Genomic DNA, 18748 nt, shown 5'->3' on the forward strand with positions numbered 1-18748 from the left:
TAAATAGGGGTGCAATATAACTGATGTTTAGCAGCTATATAATACCATGTTAACTATCTTTGTTTAGTCTATTAGCATGCTAATATCTGCTAATTAGCATTAAACACAAAGTCAGCTGAGGGATGATGATGACCATGCCAGGATGATGGGGAAAAACCCAGAAGCACTAATCACAAAATTTATTACAATAAATCTGGAAGGAAATGTCAATCTCTGAACCAAATTTCAAGGCAATTCCTCCAATAGTTGTCGAGACATTTCACTCAAACCACATATGTCAACTTGCTGGAGGTGCTAAGAAAAGTCAGGGAATCACCACAGTCATTAGGATTCATTCATTGCACGTAATGATGTGTCAATCCACCAGCTAGTTCTTGAGCCAATTTACTGGATATGTGTAAAGCAGGGTTGGGTGTGATACTTTAAAAATATAATCCAATACATTTAGTTTTTTAGTCTATAATCACCTGAAAATAATTGTTGTGTTAAAGGCCTCTTAATCTTACACACTGCTTATTCATTGTAGAGAAGCATCAGACATATGAGCATAGTTGTGCAAATGTGTTGTGCACTCTGTAGTGAACAACATCTTGTAATGTCATGAATATGTATGTGACTGCAGGGGTGTGTACAGTTTTGCAAACACTGGCTTGTAAATGTAGGAAAAGTGGGACATGTTTTGACATCAGATGCTCAGAAATGTAGATGTGGGGCCTGAGAGAAAATCTCTGACGGGAGTGTTTTGATTGGAGTTATTAGAGTTACTGCCCAAAGCTGAGGAACATTTTGCTGATACCACCAAAAGGACCACTTCCCCTTGTCAGCTCAACTCTGACCTCTATTCATCAGTAGCTTTGGCCTTGACCTCTGGATTGGACTTTATTCAGGAAGTCTCTGTGAGGCAGATTTCCAATTAACCAGCCATCTTTTTTTAAATTAATCTTTTTTTAAGCAAGGGGTACTGAGCACATCCCCAATAAATACTTGTCTCTGTGAGGCAGTTTTCCAATTAACCAGCCTAAACCGAGGCCCCACACAGCAGTATGTAAATATTATATAACCAAATTCTCTAAATGCTCCCCCTTGTGCGCAAACAGCTAAACATGACTGTAACCAGAGGGTAATCTCACTCTCGAACATCTAGGCTCCAGTCACTGGCTGTGAATGGATATTGATTATTAAAGTGTTGGAGCCCCATCTCACACTGCTGATTAGGACTTCCATGATTACAGACATATTCTCTTTGCATGTAGTGAAACCTGCAGCCAAAGCTAATAAATCCACTTAATAGACCTGCCAGTTGAGTGCATTGATTGCTTTTCTGCAAGGGGCTGGAAATGAGGGAAACTGATACTGTTTAACAACAAACTAAAGAAAGTTTCATATAAAAGAATACAGGTTTTTGAGATTGTCTCAATATCCGGGCTGATGTCAGGAATGCTGAACGTGAAAATGATCCATGTGTTCCCTTATATCCATGCTAACACTGCAAACAATAAATAGCAGTATTTAAAGTATTACTTTTACTACTGTTATAATAGTCTTATTATACGTTCTAGAGATCTATAAATATGCATTAATGTAGCTGAGGAATTTCAGTTTATTACAGGCAAACAGTTGTGTTATAATCTGTTGTACAGTTCATGGAGTTGGGTGTAAATTCAGGGAGGGCACTGAAACCAACCTAATGGAGACACTACATTTTCTCATCACTCACTGAATAAGCTGACCACTGGAATCATAAAAACATGCTGTATTCCTGACTCAACCTCTCCTCTGTCTCTGTCTCTTAGAGAGTGGAACGGTCAACATCATGGAAGGGAATGTGACAGTGATGCAGGACGAGCAGGTGGAGTTCCGGTGTGTAACATCTGCTTGGTTCCCCATCCCCACAGTCAGCTGGAACCAGAATGGTCAAGCTGTGAACAGCAGCCTGTACAACACAACCAGCATGGCTGATGGGGATTCCTTCAACTCCACCAGTGTCCTGAATTTCCAGGCAATCAGAAACACCACAGTGGAGTGTCGGGCGACTGTGCCCACGCTAACAAACCCGCAATCCAGCTCTGTCTTATTGGTGGTTGGTAAGAAGATCACACCTTTTTTATCTCAATGTGTCCGGCACAAACCCTCCTCCCAGCCTCTCTTCCCTGTACACTTTCAAGTTTGGAAAATACCACTGATTTGTTGCTTAGTTAGTTGCCCATTAAACGCACTAAGTGTAGGATATGAAAGTGTTGTTCTTTGGTTGCCCCAGTCTACTGCTATGCTACGGGGGTGCTAACGTCAACATGCTAACATTCTTACATGCTCACAAAGACAATCGTTACATGTGTATGTTTAGCAGGTTAAGTCTTAAAGCAAACAATCAAATTTTATACGTAATGGCTTTAACAAACAATTAAATATTACTTTCTCAATACTAAAAAAGGGGTGACATTTTACTGCTTTGATGTAATTTCTTTTATACCTCTCTATGGCATCACTGTACATTCTGTCTTGGAAATGTCTGAGAATCCACAAATAGACCCCTCGACATTAACGTATGACTCGTGTAACTGAAGAATAATTGGATAAAATCAGCTTTTAATTAAATAAAAAACCCATTTAACACATACTGTATAGAAATTACATTAACAGCAGCAACCCTGTGAGTGTCTGGTTTCAACCGGGATGTGCACACATAACATAGTCAACATGGGAGTGAAAGAGTCCTGCAGCAAAGAAAGCCAATTTTGATGTGTAAGAGAAATATATTTTATTTGGACACAGTCTGGATGAGCATGGTATGTTAATGATAAAGGGTTATGGTGAATGAGACAAGGCTTTGTTTAAGCAGCACTGTTTCTGCAACTACAAACCACAGTATGGCTCATATGTTAAATTAGTTTTTTTTCTCATTTAGCATTCTCTATTCAGGCTGTAATGATGCTATAATGATCCTTCTCCATAAATTTCACATCTAAACAAAAGGTGTCAGAGAAAATAGAAATGTATGTACTACACATTTTAGTGCTTCCAGTCTTTTCACTGTACAGTGTGTTCTAATAACATAACTGAAGTGAATATTGTGCTTCTGTCGTTGTATTGTTTGTGTTAGGTATATCTAGCTGACAGTTCATTTTACAATAAGAAGCTCTTTTGAGTTCCCCATTCTTAATTCTGGTCTTTCCTGTAATAGTTCCCAAGCCTCCTGACTGGACTGTGCTGATAGCTGTGGTTGTGTCTTTTACAAGTTTTGCTCTGCTGGTTTTGCTAATCATCGGAATCATCTTCTGCTACAAACGCAGGAAAGAAAAACGTAAGCCCCTCATTATAGCAGTCTAACACAATTTACACCTCTTAAAGATTAATTTATAGTTCATTCTGGCTCTATTTACAAGTACTAAAAGCAAACCACTTACATAGGCCTCATTAAAGTAGTTACAAGGAACTATTTTTGTTGATTCTGGACAAACGCTGTTGTGTTTCTATCATCTCATTTTAGCTGAATTTGATGGAAATCCAACTGAATCAGATCCAGTGGCAGGCAAGAATAAATATATAGAAATAGTCAATCTTCTCACGAATGGTCTTGTGTATTTATGTAGGTCATATAGAAGCATCAGTATTAAATTGAGACTGATTGATAACCACCTAAAAACTCCTTATAGTACATAAACTAATTTGTTATCTCACAATCCCCTCCAGAACGCAACTACCAAGATGAAATGAGGTAAGAAATTAGGAATATTTTATTACTACGTCTTCATTCTTCCTCTACAACAGCATTTTCTTCCACATGTTTCTACACACAGTAAAATTCTCTGTTGTTATTTATGTTTGTGTGTAGCAGGAGAGTGAGGACACAGAGCCAGATAAGTGGTGTCAGTGCAGCTGGACAGAGACAGGGTCAAGTGAACACAGGATATGTACCAGACGGTCAAACAAGTAAGACTGATAAGGGCTCGTACACAAACACTCACAAGCTTTAAATTAAAATATTTTACGAAATTCTATCCCTGCTGTACCTAGCCAGTATCTACCTGTGACTCTTCTTTCTGTCCACAGGTGTCACTGACAGTGGCTTTTCCCAGATAAATGGCTCCAATACGTTTGAGGTAGGATTATGATGTTCAGTAAAATGTTAGCATGCAGTGGTGTGCTTGGACACTTTTAGGTCATGGGAGTGAGATTAAAAAGGCACCTCTGTTACAGAGATAATGTGTTTTTTGGACATGATATTTTAGGGAAGATAACAAAGAGCAAAGATGTGTCACAACGGTCTTCTTCCGTGCCTTTTTGGCTTAGGGACTGTAACACCACACATTTATATTTGAGTACTTTTCATTTATGGAAAAAACTTGATACATCGGGCCCCCGCCCTGTGTTTTAAACAGTGACATGTAAGACTTTTCTTGCATATTTAGTTGACCCAAAATGGGCCAGCAGTATTTGAACATTGTCACTTAACTGCTGCTTGACTTCAAGGAGTAAGAATCATTGTGAAATGAACTTAGTGACAGAAGAGGTGCAGGATTCACAATCAAAATAATGAGGCAACTAGGTAATTAGGTATGCATTTAGACACAAGTATTCCATTATTCTTTAGGGTTAGCTAACCCTAACTTACTTCCTTATTGCCTTCGCCATCCTAAATTAATCTTGTGGAGCACTACTGAATGATGTGCAACAGTGGGTATACCCAGTGCTGACTGAAGAATAACTGCCTGTAGAGCAACATGGCTAAAAATCTTTTGATGTGTCATTTGAAAAGAGCACACAAAAAGCACTGTAGAACACACTTGTAAACCTCAGTCACTGTTTACATTTAAGTCATAACATATACACAATAATGGAGAACCTGCACTGTCCCACAGTGCACCAATTCTGTCATACCCTATACACAATCATCAGTAAATAGAGTTTTGAAACACACAGTTGGCATACAGTACACCAAAACACACAAGTATAAATAAAAAAGTTATCATTCCTCTAGCTCACACTGTCTACATGTGTCTAGAGTACATGAGAGGTTGTGATTTATATACAGTAGATCACTGTGCATGGCTCTTACAAATGAAATGAAGAAATTACTACTCGTGAATTTATTATCTTCATAAAGATGCTAATCATGTGTCATTTATCAGCCTTAGCACACGTGGATAATTCATTGCTTGATCATTCAACTAATTAAAGTAATGAATGAGGTGCCTCTTAAACAAATATATTATTCAAGTCCACAATTACTGCCTCGTAATTCCAAGATGATTGCCTTTTCAGTGGGGCAATATAGTCAGAGTTTGTGTTATTTTGATTTGAAAAAGCACAGAGGGAAAGGCTGGAAAATGAGTCTACATTGTTGTAACATTAATATATTTATTTTACATAGCGCTTTAAAAAAACACACTTTTCATGGCAACAAAAAGTCAATAACAAAAACAGCAAAGGCAATATCAGTATATAATCAACTACTACAGCAAATATAAAGAGCAAATCTTTGAGAAGCAATTTAGATGCATTATTAATGTCACATTTGTTTTGCTTTTAATTTTTTAGATGCCTAATGCTGTGAACAGTAACCACGCAGGAAATGCCTACATCACTGTGGATGAATCAGGAGTCAGGAAACACAGACATGTCACTATTGTGTAAGGACAGACAGAGAACCAAGACATCTGCAACTGTTTGAGTTTTGGGACAAACTTGAACAGTACCTTGAATCTTACTGTGGTTTCTAAAGACTGGAGAAATATAGGCAGGAGGACTGAATCTGCTGGGAACAAAGGCCGATGTACTGCAGGGATGTCGAGGCTGTTGGCAGATGAAACATATATACGGGGCGTGTATGTGGTTCACTGCCTATATAAAGCTGGATCAGCAGCTGTTAACAATTTGTGTTATTTCTGAATGTGTGTTTTCAGTGCTACAGTAAAGACTTAGTGGTATACATATATACTGGAGCAGTAACTGAGGCTTAACCGGCACAAACTCTCACATGCTAGACTAACAGCACAGAGGCTATATTTTTATTGAATGACTTTATCTAGAGCTATATATTTTTATTGAGGCATGATATAATTTTAATTTAATATTCAAAAGGGACCATCTTAAAGTTGTGCTCTGTAAATGTATTTAATCCTCCTTAAATGATGTCTGTCTGTTGTCACCTCCACTCAAAAATATGTTAGTTCTTTTTCCTACAGTATGATGTATGTGCATGTGTATTTTGACACTAGAAGGATGTTTTCACATCCATCTGATGAAATATCCAATAGTCCAATATGCAACTTATTAACTGCAGTGTGACATAGCAACTCGAAGCCACCAGTGCACATCCACTGAGAAAGAACTTTACAGTGAAGTAGGAGACATCTTGTGTCCAGCAGTGTCTTGGATGTTTTTCTTTTCAGATTTTCCTCTAATCTTGAATGCTTTTCCCTGAATTACTTTATTCTTTAAAACTCTAAAATATTCAAATAACATAAAACACTGGTCAGAACTAGAAGATTTATGCAGCCAGTAATGCAGGGTCAGATAAAGACACTGCTTCAGTTTAGGGGGTCACAAGCCAAAAGGTTGGGAATCACTAAATTAGCACACTCCAGCATATCTACTATGGAATTGCATTCCAATGCACCTCAGTAGTTCAGATTCAGTCTGACCACTCAGCATGGTTTTTGCGCCGCTGAGGCAGCTGAACTCAGATGACCTTTACTTGGCAAGGAAACAAATTAAACCGGACTTGTTGGCCAAGATGCACCAGTAGGGAGTAAACTCCCCCTAGTTTAGCTTTTTAGGATCAGATTCAAGCCAGGGTTGGCATTTCTTACTGTGGATCAATTAGGTGATAACATGATGTTCACTGTGCTGTGGCAGAGTTCCACAGTATCAGACCCAGCTAATTAAGGGTTTAATTTAATTCATGATTGGATTTAATGTGACCTTTTTCTAAATAGTCACTGCAAGTCTGAGTGGAGATTTGGAGGGTCTGCCTCTGGGTTATATGTTTGTGAATGAATGCTTCAGCATACACAAGTTGTAGAAGCCATGGGGCTTCTGTTTGACCAGTCAGCAGATTCATGAGTTTCCTCAGTTCCCGGAAAAGATCATGCAGCAAAAAGGTTCAATCATTCTGACTGTCCTTTTGCCCAAGGCTCACCAAGAGACATGAACACTGAAGGTTCCCAGTGAAACAAGAATCAGTTTAATTGTATTATAATTGTATTCATCAGAAGTTATACAATTAGAAGAATGACTAACCAACAAAAAATCATCAGCTTGGTGAACAAAATTCTTTTAAGGCCAATATAGATTATTATAGTATGTTGATGTGGCTAACTTGTTAGCAAACACATGTTTAGTTATAAAGATACAGAGCAACTATAAAATGGACTATATTTGGAATTTTGGATATATTTGGACTTTGTTTCTGGCCACCTGGTTAATGTAAGTCCAATATTCTCTACCTACAACTTGAAGGTGACAAATGCTCAACACTGATCAACAGGTGATGGTGAAGCCAAACATGTTGTGGGCTGGAATACCACAATATGAACTGATATACATGCTGAAATGCTTCATGGAGCTGAGAGGAGGTCAAAATAAATGTACACCCATTTCCATATATGTACACATTTTATCTATTGATGTTATAAAAAAGACTGACTGATATATGGACTGGCCCTTATTATCGGCCGATATTGGCCTATTGTAGACATATCGGTATTGATATATGTTATCTGATATGCACAGATATAAAACATTTTTTTAAACTGGTATATAATTAAAAAAATAAAAATACAAATGCTTGCAGTATCATTGGTGTCACTGCAAGTTTATCCAGCAGAGTGCGCTGTGATTTACAGTACTGTGGCAAGCAGCACCGAGTAAGAGAGAAGAGGCAGCTCTCAGTCAACTAGAATTGGTTGACAATGTATATGTTAAATTATTATTATTATTATTATTAACATCTTAAAGAATATTTAACTTAAATATAATATTAGGATTATTTAATAACGTAATTTGTTAAAGAAAGCAGCTGTCTGAGTACATATCAGTGCACAATCCAAATAGAAAAGTAGTTTATTTTCATTCCAGCTAACAAGTTCACTATATCGGCTGTCATATTGGTAATTGAGGAATTTTTACCGGTGATCGTATCAGTCTCAAAAATCCCATATTGATCAGGCTCTAGCAGCTTTAAAATACAGCATGATCTACAATATATACTTTACAGAGCCAGCTGCTACTAAAGCAACCCAGACTTGAATAAGTGGCAGAAAATACAGGGACTTATCGCCATACAGTGTGCAGTTCTGCACACATGTCCACTGTAAGCATACCGTCATTCAGCTTTGTGTCTCCGTGTCTGGACCAACGATGGGAGTGATGCACAATAGAGCGCCACTGTGTCAGCCTGACATGCTGACAGAGTGTCTTGATGGGTAGTGAGCCTGCAGTAAGAACCCTTCATGTCTGGGAAACCCAACACTTAATGCGATTACCTGCTCTGTTTGTTTCCATATTGGAAATCACATTAGTGCCAGTAATGTTCGCTTCCATTTAGGTTCTTTTACAGTACATGGGATAAATTGCATAAATATGAAAGAAAATCCTCTTTTTATTTCCTTTTCTAAGAGACTAACATTGTTCAATATTATTTTAGTTAGCTGTTCAGGTTTGCTGTGAAGTAGCCATAACTTATTTTGACTTCTCAGTATTGCAATTTACAGCATTGGTGCTCCTAAATATAGATATACTTACTTAAGCAGCAGGCTGGCAGTAGCTGAAAGAGTTAATGAATAGAACTAATAAAATTAATGAATAGAGCTGTGGTAATGACTATTGATAAGCCATATATAGTGTGGCTTGTCAAGACATGCTGGCTTTCAGGGCCCTTCCCTAAGCAGTTTTACCATTACATAAGGAATGTCTGGCAAATTAATCTCCCAAAGCAGACTTCAATCATCAAATTGGCTCTGTGCAGGGAGCTGGGATGGCACACATGCCTCCTGCTGGCATAAGCCACAGGCTGGCAGAACATAATGGAAAGTAAAGTGCTGTATATTGACCAGACAGGCTTGAATTGTGAAACATTGGCAGCTGCTGATGATTTTCTGTAAGTAAAAGCTGCAATATAGCACCTTCATAATCAGCTTTAAACTTTGGGCAAGACTTATTTTCTTCCTTCATGCATGTTTAATGATTGATAGTCTTTATTTTGAAATTTTAACAAAGTTTCAAATGTTTTATCATTATATTATTATATGTAGAACTAAATAGGGTTTTATTTTGTAGTATTTGTCATTCTGTGCTGCAGTGATTTTAAGGAAATGGCAATTTGCAACACAACCAAGGTTGTTGATTAGAAGTTGTTGTGGATAGATTTCAACTTTCTTAGCTGCTCAAGGATTTGTCTCAGGGGGTATTGATTGGATGTTGCATTGGTGACATGTTAACAATAACCATAGTTTGATATATAATCAGGAGTGTGTGTGTGTGTGCGCACGTGTGTGTGTTCTTTTGTTTCCAGGTGGAAGTTACTGCATCATGCTGTGAGGTTGTGCTGACTTATCATTTTAGCAATGCAAATGGGACTGATTTAGACCTTACCTCATACAGTATGATGCACTAATCAAAACTGTCATAAGAACTGTTGAAAGATGCGTCTTCAGAGAAACAGTACCAAAAATAGCAGGCCTATTAGCAGCTATTATCTATAAATGCCTCAGCAACATTGTGAGAGCCAGAGTGAAGCTGGGTGACCGTCAGACTGAGGCAGAGACAGGGAGAGACTTGTCATGCATCTAGTAATGGATAACCCTGCAACTTAGCTTGCAAAGAGAGAACACAGAGTGCTTGCTTTGTCAGATCGTCAATATGTCTTCAGGAGATGGAGGCAGAGTAGGTTTAGAGTTTAGAAAGAGTTTGCAGATTTGATCCCTGTAAAAGCCAATATGTTCATCAACTTCTGGGCTGTGGCTACACTCCAACTCAATACACATTGTAGCACTCCCAAAATAAGAACACATTTCCCATAAAACCTGCTGCAGATTAGAAGAGGTTATGAAGAAAATTGTTTGAATCTATTTTCAAGAAGGTGCCCAATCATATAGTAACTGTGATGATGATTGAACTTGAGTCTTCAGTGCCAAGGATGTGCACAACGTCAGACTAAAGTTGCCTGACCAACAGCCCATTTGCTACTTTATCCCATAATTGCTCAAGTTAGACCAAATTAAAATCTGCACATCATCCAAACTTATTGGAGCTGTAAAAAACAAACAAACATAAAAGTGACGCAAAGCAATGCACTATGCTCCCTGTCATGTCACAGTGTAGAATCCAAACTGTAGCTGTTGTGTGGCTCTGGGTCAGTAAAGCTGTGGAAATGATCAACAACAAATGGTATAACCAATGGGATGCCCTGTGAATAAAAATCTCCACATATGCAATGCAAAAAAGAAATCTCAACGTAAAAAAGCCTGGTTTCTGGGAAATGAGTCTTCTCTTCTCAGTTTAAGAGAAATTTGTCTTTTTGTTTAGTTTTTCTGGGGTCATTTCATAGCATTCGTGCTAAATATAAGAATGCATCTGGTGTCTTAATATAAGACGAAGTTACTTATTTGTCTTATGCTGTTTAAATAAATGATGTCTTATTGCTAACAATTTTTATAAATTATTAATCTGAGATTAAGGTACACATTCTAAATTCAGCTCAATAAAGTGACCAAAATACTACAATAAACTCTATCTTGAATAATTTTGCTTGTAATAAGAAAAACTTGCTTAAATTGTTTGTAATGGACTTAAAACTAGAAAAAATGCTCTCTTTCAGTTCAAGAAATTTAGCCAAGCAAGAAAATCTGATTATATTTAAGAGTATTTGAAGAAGGGCTGTTTTTGCAGTGTGCTTTCAAACAATGCACAGGTTGTCAATGTAGTTGCCTATCTACCCTGACTCATTACAGTAGATCACTATCAGCTTTACACTGCCCACTTGTTTACATCATTGTTTGGAATTCCTCTCTATCGCAGCTCTTTTAATGCTCCGCTCCGATCAATGAGCTGCAAATGAAATTAAGGTAGTCCTGTGATTGCCTGTGATTCTTGCCAGCAGCAATAATGACTCAGTGTGCACACAGACCTGTATATATGTGTTTACCATTACTGTGTTCCCAATGCAGCAAAAATAAATATCAACCTGGTCCCAATCTCTACGGAAGTCAAGAATGGCATGCTTGCAATAATTTTTTTTTCTCCACGCTATTATCGAGACAACGAGTTAATTTATCTAACTATCAACAAAAAAAAGGCATATTTCAAGTTGACAAGCTAATTTATCAAGAGAAAATGACTTGTGTTCTCAAGATAACAAGATGATCATGGAGAACTTGAAAATGATCATGATTAAAATTACCATTAGTGGCTGGGAGGATTCATAACTCAGCTGAAAATAATGTACATCTGAGAGTTAATTTAAGATATGAATTTCCCGGCAATATGATGCAGCGTGACAAAATATATCGCAAGAAAATTGAGATTTATCAAATTAGCTCAAAGATCTCCGCAGTGTCTAGAATTTTTCATGCACTTTACCTGGGCCAATATATATATAATATATATAATGGACAGAGCTTCTGGGTCTGTGAAGAAGCCAATTCAGATGTGTCTTAAAACCTGCATTCTATCTAAAGGCCAGCAGGGGGAGCTCCATTGGCTGCAATAAAAACCGATACCATGCACTCTTATAGAAAAATGACCTGACTTCTCCCCTGATTTATTTGCTCAGTAAACAGTTTCCTGATGAGTTTTTGGTCTCAGTCTCTAGTTCAATGTCTTCGTCCATACAGCATGTTCATGCTATGCTTGGGCGTGGCTACCTTGTGATTGACTGGTCATTCTCAGTGAGTCCAGCCAGCTCAATGCACCAAACTCAGATCAAGCTGTTAAACTAGGCAGTGCTGATCAGATATGAATCGAGATTATTTTACTGCACTGACTATTTCTCTCCTAAAATCATTTCATGAACATATTTTAGTTTACTGTTTAGCTGTAATATGAGATTGTGTGTGACCAGGTGAGCTGCCATTGTTTCCCGTTACGGACTAGTCGAAACTGTGCAGCTAATGAGTAGTGCGTCACCTCCACTGGCTGCATCTGTCATGCTGACGACCATAATGCCGAACTTCTTCAAAACTCCACAAACCAATGGGTGACGTCTAGGTTCATACTGTGCTGGCTCATTTTGATCAGGATGAAAATAAATATTAGCTGGCACGGTGTATGTCATTCCTCCATGCATTGTCCATTATGTTGGACTAATGCTACATCTATAATACGCCATCAATGCATGCTGGCATGGCACTCCTGATTCCTGACAAACACTGTAAGGACACAGCGGGAACGCAATTTTTTTAATGGAATAATAACTCATAGAGCTTTTTTTATTGCAAGCTTCCATAGAATCACTGCCAATACCTCAAACTTTTTCAATTACGTGAAAACATTTAATATCAGGCTGATTACATACTGTATAGATGGATTACAAAATGAATTTGTTCCCAGAAACAACAAGTTGAATTCCTTAATCCTTAAGTCAGTTCAAATTTATGTTTCTAAAAAAAACAACATCATTTTCTGCATTTAATCATCCTTTAGAATGGGAAATTACATCTCTCTACAGTCTTTTCCTTAAGATCGAGGATTGGACAATCTTGATCCTTATTCCATGATATTATATATATATATATATATATTGTATATTCTGTCCATCAAGTACAAAAGATGCATTCAAGAGACTTGAAGTCAGCCTAATTATTGTAAATTCAATGCAGTATCATGACTCTATGAGTCTCTATGAGTATGCATTGAATTTACTAATAGATAATAATAATAATAGATTTTCTTGGCCACTTGGGGGCAGCAGAAACAGTCTGAATACAACATTGACATATTGTCACCTTATTATGAACTTGAATGTAAAGATACACGGTCAACTGTCATGTACAGGTTTTCTGCAGAAGTCACAGTGTGCATCCTTCAGTTTAACTTATGCACCTTTTGTGAACTGCATGGAATGCATTTATGTTGATATGGCAAACTTTTTAGCATACAGTTTCCTATTTACACATCGAGCAGGCACAGCAACATTAGCATTCATTTGGAGTTGGGCATATCGCGCCAATTCATAACAGAAGTTATCTCAGGACACTTTTCAAATAGAGCAGGTCTAGACCGAATTCCTTATAACATTATACATTTAAGTCCAATATTCACTCTCCCCTTAGGCTTCTTTTTACTACTTACCCCTGAGAAAAATATGAATCCTTAGTGGGCATTGAGACATGATGTACAATCCAGGATGCAAATTTTAAGTCTTAGGTGCTAAATCCTCTACTATATTCACCTGGTATGAAGACAGCTGAAAATGCTATGGGAAATGAAAACAATGAGCTGAAAGAAGCTAGTTGGAGGAGAGCTAGCTCTCTAGCCATAGAGCTTAAGAGAACTGCAGAGTCAGATGATGATTCTCTGTGCACTTATCACTATGAGCAACATTTTTCACATTCAAAAGATCCATCGTCATTCTAAAAATATGGATAATAGGCTTTAAATATCCAGGTAACACACTTCTCAGTGATAAACTGTGAATCACAAAAAATATAGATGTCCCTTTGCAATCCAACAGAGCAAAGATGAATATATAATATATATGAATGTTTGTCCATCCAGTATGCAGCTTTTCACCTCTTTGAAGAATTACACAAAAAGGCCCTGCAGCTTGACATAGAAAAATACACTTCTTCTAGACATGCTTTTGAACAGCAATGAGTTGAAAGACTTAAAACCAAAATAAACTAAATATTATAACTTTATATATTTATAATATAATATTTTCTTTTCCTTTTCCATTTTTTGCAGTGGAAACTGACTATGCTTCAAAAGCATTTCCTGTATTTCTTCTACACACTGCCGTGCTGCAGCTCCAGAGCCTCCTAATGGAATACTAATTAGAGAATATTATGAGGGATTTCTGAACAACATGGATCATGTGAAAAACGATAAATGGGCGCAACTTATTTATTAAATTCTACAATAAAGATGTGAGCTCCTAAGTTAACTACACTTGGGTGCTACTCAAGACTTGAGTCTTAATTCAAGTAGCTGATGAAGTTCTGTGTCTATGGGTGATCCACAGAAATCAATGCTCAGAGTGACGGGTGATCAATTAGTCCCCAAACGTGAATCCTGGGGGACACTGGCTGTGTTGGATCTCTAAGCAGCTGAGTGCTCTGATTAAAATGTGACAGATGTGCCAAACTCAGCCTGATTAATAACTGTTCACACACACACACACACACACACACACACACAATAACTGTAGCAGCAATCATTGGGAGGAGCACCAGAGTTTCAGTGACGGACGAGATATTTGTTTTAGTTTAAAGATGCCCACAAATGACCTCATATTGATGTCATTATTGCACTTTATGTCTTCCTCATACAGTTTTGACAAATGTTGTTTCAGCACACTGTGTATAATGTGCTTGCCAGCATTGCCGGTTTTCTTGCTGTTCTTTAATGCAGTGCAAAATAGCAAATATGTTCAGGTCCAGGACAATCCAGAATAGGTCAGTTGGTTATTATTTTGTTTATGTTTAGATAAAAGGGTGCGCCTCAGGTTTTAGCTAACACTGTTTGTGATTATAATGATATAATGATTTTTGTTTAGCTCCAGACTTATATTCATATATATATTTATATATGACCAATGTTTATTCAAAAATAGCTCAGTATATCTATTCTCTGGAGAGTAGAGTTCTCTGGAGAGGTCTTTTAATTGGATTTGCTGATAATAATAAAAAAAATACACCCCCAGCCAATACGATTAAGGATAATTCTGGTATTTTTAAACCTGGGCCATGTTTTTACACGTTTTGGGTTGGCTACAATGGCTACAACATAATCCTTGGGGATAAATGCGCCCGTCAAAGTACATCAATTGACTGAGGCTCAGACTGTTATTTTCTCTCATGAACTATTCTGAAAAATATACACGGATTTCATTTAGATAGTACCTAATTCAAAATATAAAATAGAAGCACATTATGCATATGTAACACGCATGGAGGAGAGGCAGTGGGGGTGGCATCCCTGCTGATAACATGGAAAGAGAGATACAGAGATAGATCTTGTTGTTAAAGATAAAGACCCTTTTTGTTTAACCAGAAGCGTTATATCTCTCAGTTCACAGCCACCACACTGCATTGAAAAAACTAATTTTGCCTCACAGAACATGGTCCACCGCTGACAGCACATATTGAGGCGTGAATTGAGGTCTGGCCTCTGACTTGGTCACTTCAGGATTTAAACATTGCTACCGCAATGCATCCACATCATCATGCATCTATACCATCATCATCATCATCATCATCTATACCATCATCATCATCATCATCAACACTGCTGAGTGCTTACACCAAACATAAGCTCAGCTTTGGTCTCAGACCATGGAACCTCCACCTTGTGTCAGAACCCCCCACAAACACTTGACAAACATTTGCCCATATCATGTGAGTTCTTGTTAAAGCAGCACCCATCTCTTATCTCATCAGCCATGGGAACCTGTAGGTTCTTCATAGTGACCACAGACCTCTTGGTGGCCTCCTTTACAAGTGTCCTTCTCTCACGTGGTGGACTAAACTTTGGTGGACGATTTCTGTTTGTTTGTTTGTTTGTTTAAATTTACTGTCAATTTGGGATGATTTAGTTGTTTCATGTTTATACTTAACTTAGATCAATTTTCTGTTGCTCGTGTCCCAAAATCCTAAATATATCCAATGTGATTCACAGCTCTAAAACAGTTAGGGTGAATACTTTTTATAGATGTGTGGGGGATGTCCGCATTCAGATGTTCAGAAACAGCAATATGACTCATTTGGTACTGTGTGTATAAGAGGTTCTCTTCCAAAAAAGATGAAGCCGTGGTCATACTCCAAATGTATTTAATTTGTTTGTCATTTAATATATGTGCAGCTTGTTGTGGTCAATTTGTTCAGACTCGTCATTATTCAGCGGGGGTGTATTTCATTCTTTTGCTTGAATTTTCATCAGCCCTTATGTTCACTGACAACAGGAACTAAAAAGGAGCCTAACACGTGTCAGATGATATTGAAAATATGAAGGCTGGTCCACAGCGGAGAGCTGGAGACGAGGAGCTCCGTGCCTATTGGTCTCATGGAAATGTGGTGAGGAGAGCGGGGCTATAAAAGCAGCCTGTGTGAGAGCTCAGCGGCTCGGAGAGAGAGGACTGTAGCAGGCGGCCGGAGCGCAGCACACATACCTGGGAACCACACACAGACCCGCACAGCGCAGCCATGAGTGAGGTAGGTGCTTCTTAGCAGGCTGCAGACCGCCTTTTCTGCCTTCATGCCATCCCTCAGCATCCGTTTTAAAAGACAACTCTCACGTTTCAGCACTTGCTGTGAAGTTAAAACAGAAACTGGAGACATTAGCGACGCACAAGTATAATGTTGGAGCAGAGCGTCGCGCTTTGTTCAACAACCGGAACTTTTACTGTGGCTTTTCAGGCTTGTATATAGTCGTGAAATGTAATATTGCATGAGCAAACGACTGTAGTAAAGAATGAATCATGGTTATGTGTTAAAGAAAGAAGTTTGCTTTTCAGTGTCTTCATTGTACTGATAATTATAATAACAGCAACAATTACCTTAATAATAACAATTAACGTGATCTTTTTTAAATTCTAGGATTCTAATATTTATTTTAGATACTTTTGAAATATATATGTATTTTTCCTGCACATTGCATTGGACCGCAAAATCCAACCTGACAGTTACCGTTTGTGCAAAAGTCAATTATTCCCTGTGTTTGTCATGCTGTGATGTGACTGATGAGCAGTGTCAGTGACTGGCCAACGTACATGAAGGGCTTTGACACTTTTGAGGAGGGAAGAAAATGAGCAGCAGATCTGAAAATCTCAAACTTCAGAGGACAAATGGCTAATGAATATGACTAAACGCATCCCTGTTGGTAAATATGGCTTAACTTTGACATTTCAAAGCAAAGCTCAATTCAGCATGTACACATGCCAGATGAAGCAGAGGCAGTATTGACCTACACAGTTAGACTGTGCATCATTTCATGGGGCTGCTGGCATTACAACTTGTAGGTGGACTTCAGAGAGAGTCTCTGATAATGTCAGATTATAGAAGGGACCTCAGCAAGAATCTGCTCTGAAAGACGATTCACTGGCAACGAGAACATCCTACAGTCACTGAATTATTCAAGGCTTGCTGCAAACCCAGAGAAATAAAACATTCTCACGCTGTGTGCACTGACTCCTATAAGACCTTATCACGAGTTTGTTCACCCCAAGGAACCAGACTGACTAAAGGCAGATAATACATACAGTACAGTAGGTCTGTGTTTAATCTGTGTCCTGCTGTATGTTGAGCTGCTGTGATGGATTGTGTCCACTCTTGGCAGCTACACACCCATCGTTGTAGCATGCAGTCCTCTGTTGGAGATTCACTTTGCAGGAGAGTAATATGCTATAAAATAAAACTAATTGCTATGATAATTATTCAAGGCTGGGATATTGCCTCTTGATCAGCGCAACAACATGTACGCTGTCTGCTGTGAACACCAGCTGCCACCTCCATCCTTGTGAATCTTTTATTGCAGACTTGTGATGTCTTTTTGTACACGATTCACTCGTGTTGCTGACTTCTCTTTTACCCTCTTGTGTAGTGAAGTTAGAGTCCCATAAATAAGAAATTACACATAGGAAAACTTAGGAAATTCAGCTGCAGCTCTTGTCAGTGATGGATTTATCTGTCTATAAAGAACCACGGACAAGACAAGAGTACGTTGCTCCAAATGAATAATTCAATAAAAATCAATGGCAGGCTCCATCTACCTCCACACTCTACTGCCCTTACCTTTATTCTGCTCAGACAAAGTTTTAATGGTGCCTCGGTGTTCATCAGGATAATTGGCACTCTCACAAGTAGGAGAGCAGATTTAAATTTCTATTAGATCATTATGCTGTGACCTGTCCAGTGTTGGACTGTTTTCTAGACAAAAGAGAGAAATCTTGCTTAATTACCACTCAGTGTCTGCCTTCAAAGCCTGAGGAATTATTTAGTCTCTTGTCATATAAAAGTATAGCAGCTTGTTTCTCTAGGGGCCCTTGAACATTGATAATAGCATCTCAGGCAAGTACAGGCAGTATATTATTTATAATCACTTTTATAAAATCCCTAAAGCCATGTTACACTGCATTACAACAACCAACTAAATCCAAACTGCGTCACAGCCAGAGAGTGCTGGCATGATTGATACAATATTAAAAATCACACACACATACACACACATTAGCCAACTTTATAATAATGCATTATCATTCTAAAAATCAATATTATTGTCAAATTAATTGTTATATTGTGCTAGGATTAATGTGAAGAAATGAGGCTATAAGTGAGTCTCTAGTGGTATCTGATCTAGTGTGATTCATCTTTGGATGTGTCCATCAGCATCAGGCAGTTGGAGGTACCTGTGGTGAAAGTAGCTTAAATGTGTGGTCCGTCACCATAGTAATGAACAATTCTGCACTTCCAGGCTGCGCTATCTAGCAAATAATGACAACATGGAGACTGAAGTTAAAAATATTTTGTCTTCTCAGTTTCAGCACAAACTGTCAACCATATTTCACATTAATCTTAAAGCCCCCCTCCAGTCA

At 38.1% G+C, this 18748-nt stretch overlaps 2 protein-coding genes across 3 annotated transcripts in view; both read left to right on the forward strand.

Moving 5' to 3' along the window:
• The window catches only part of igsf5a (immunoglobulin superfamily, member 5a), a 10774-nt gene extending 4268 nt beyond the window's left edge, over positions 1-6506 (forward strand). The window contains exons 4-9 of the mRNA XM_035666044.1: positions 1794-2084; positions 3182-3301; positions 3691-3715; positions 3833-3930; positions 4051-4100; positions 5539-6506. Coding sequence (XP_035521937.1) covers positions 1794-2084; positions 3182-3301; positions 3691-3715; positions 3833-3930; positions 4051-4100; positions 5539-5634 — 680 coding nt within the window. The 3' untranslated portion in view covers positions 5635-6506. The remainder of the gene's footprint in view (positions 1-1793; positions 2085-3181; positions 3302-3690; positions 3716-3832; positions 3931-4050; positions 4101-5538) is intronic.
• Positions 6507-16118: 9612 nt separating this feature from the next.
• The window catches only part of pcp4a (Purkinje cell protein 4a), a 28588-nt gene continuing 25958 nt past the window's right edge, over positions 16119-18748 (forward strand). Inside the window, exon 1 of one of the 2 annotated variants that reach the window (XM_035666015.1) lies at positions 16119-16370. In XM_035666015.1, coding sequence (XP_035521908.1) covers positions 16362-16370 — 9 coding nt within the window. In that variant the 5' untranslated portion in view covers positions 16119-16361. The remainder of the gene's footprint in view (positions 16371-18748) is intronic. The other variant, XM_035666016.1, reaches the window with a different exon arrangement.

Source organism: Morone saxatilis, unplaced genomic scaffold (genome assembly GCF_004916995.1).
Source record: "Morone saxatilis isolate NCDOM2014 unplaced genomic scaffold, NCSU_SB_2.0 Contig20, whole genome shotgun sequence".
Taxonomy (NCBI): Eukaryota; Metazoa; Chordata; class Actinopteri; family Moronidae; genus Morone; species Morone saxatilis.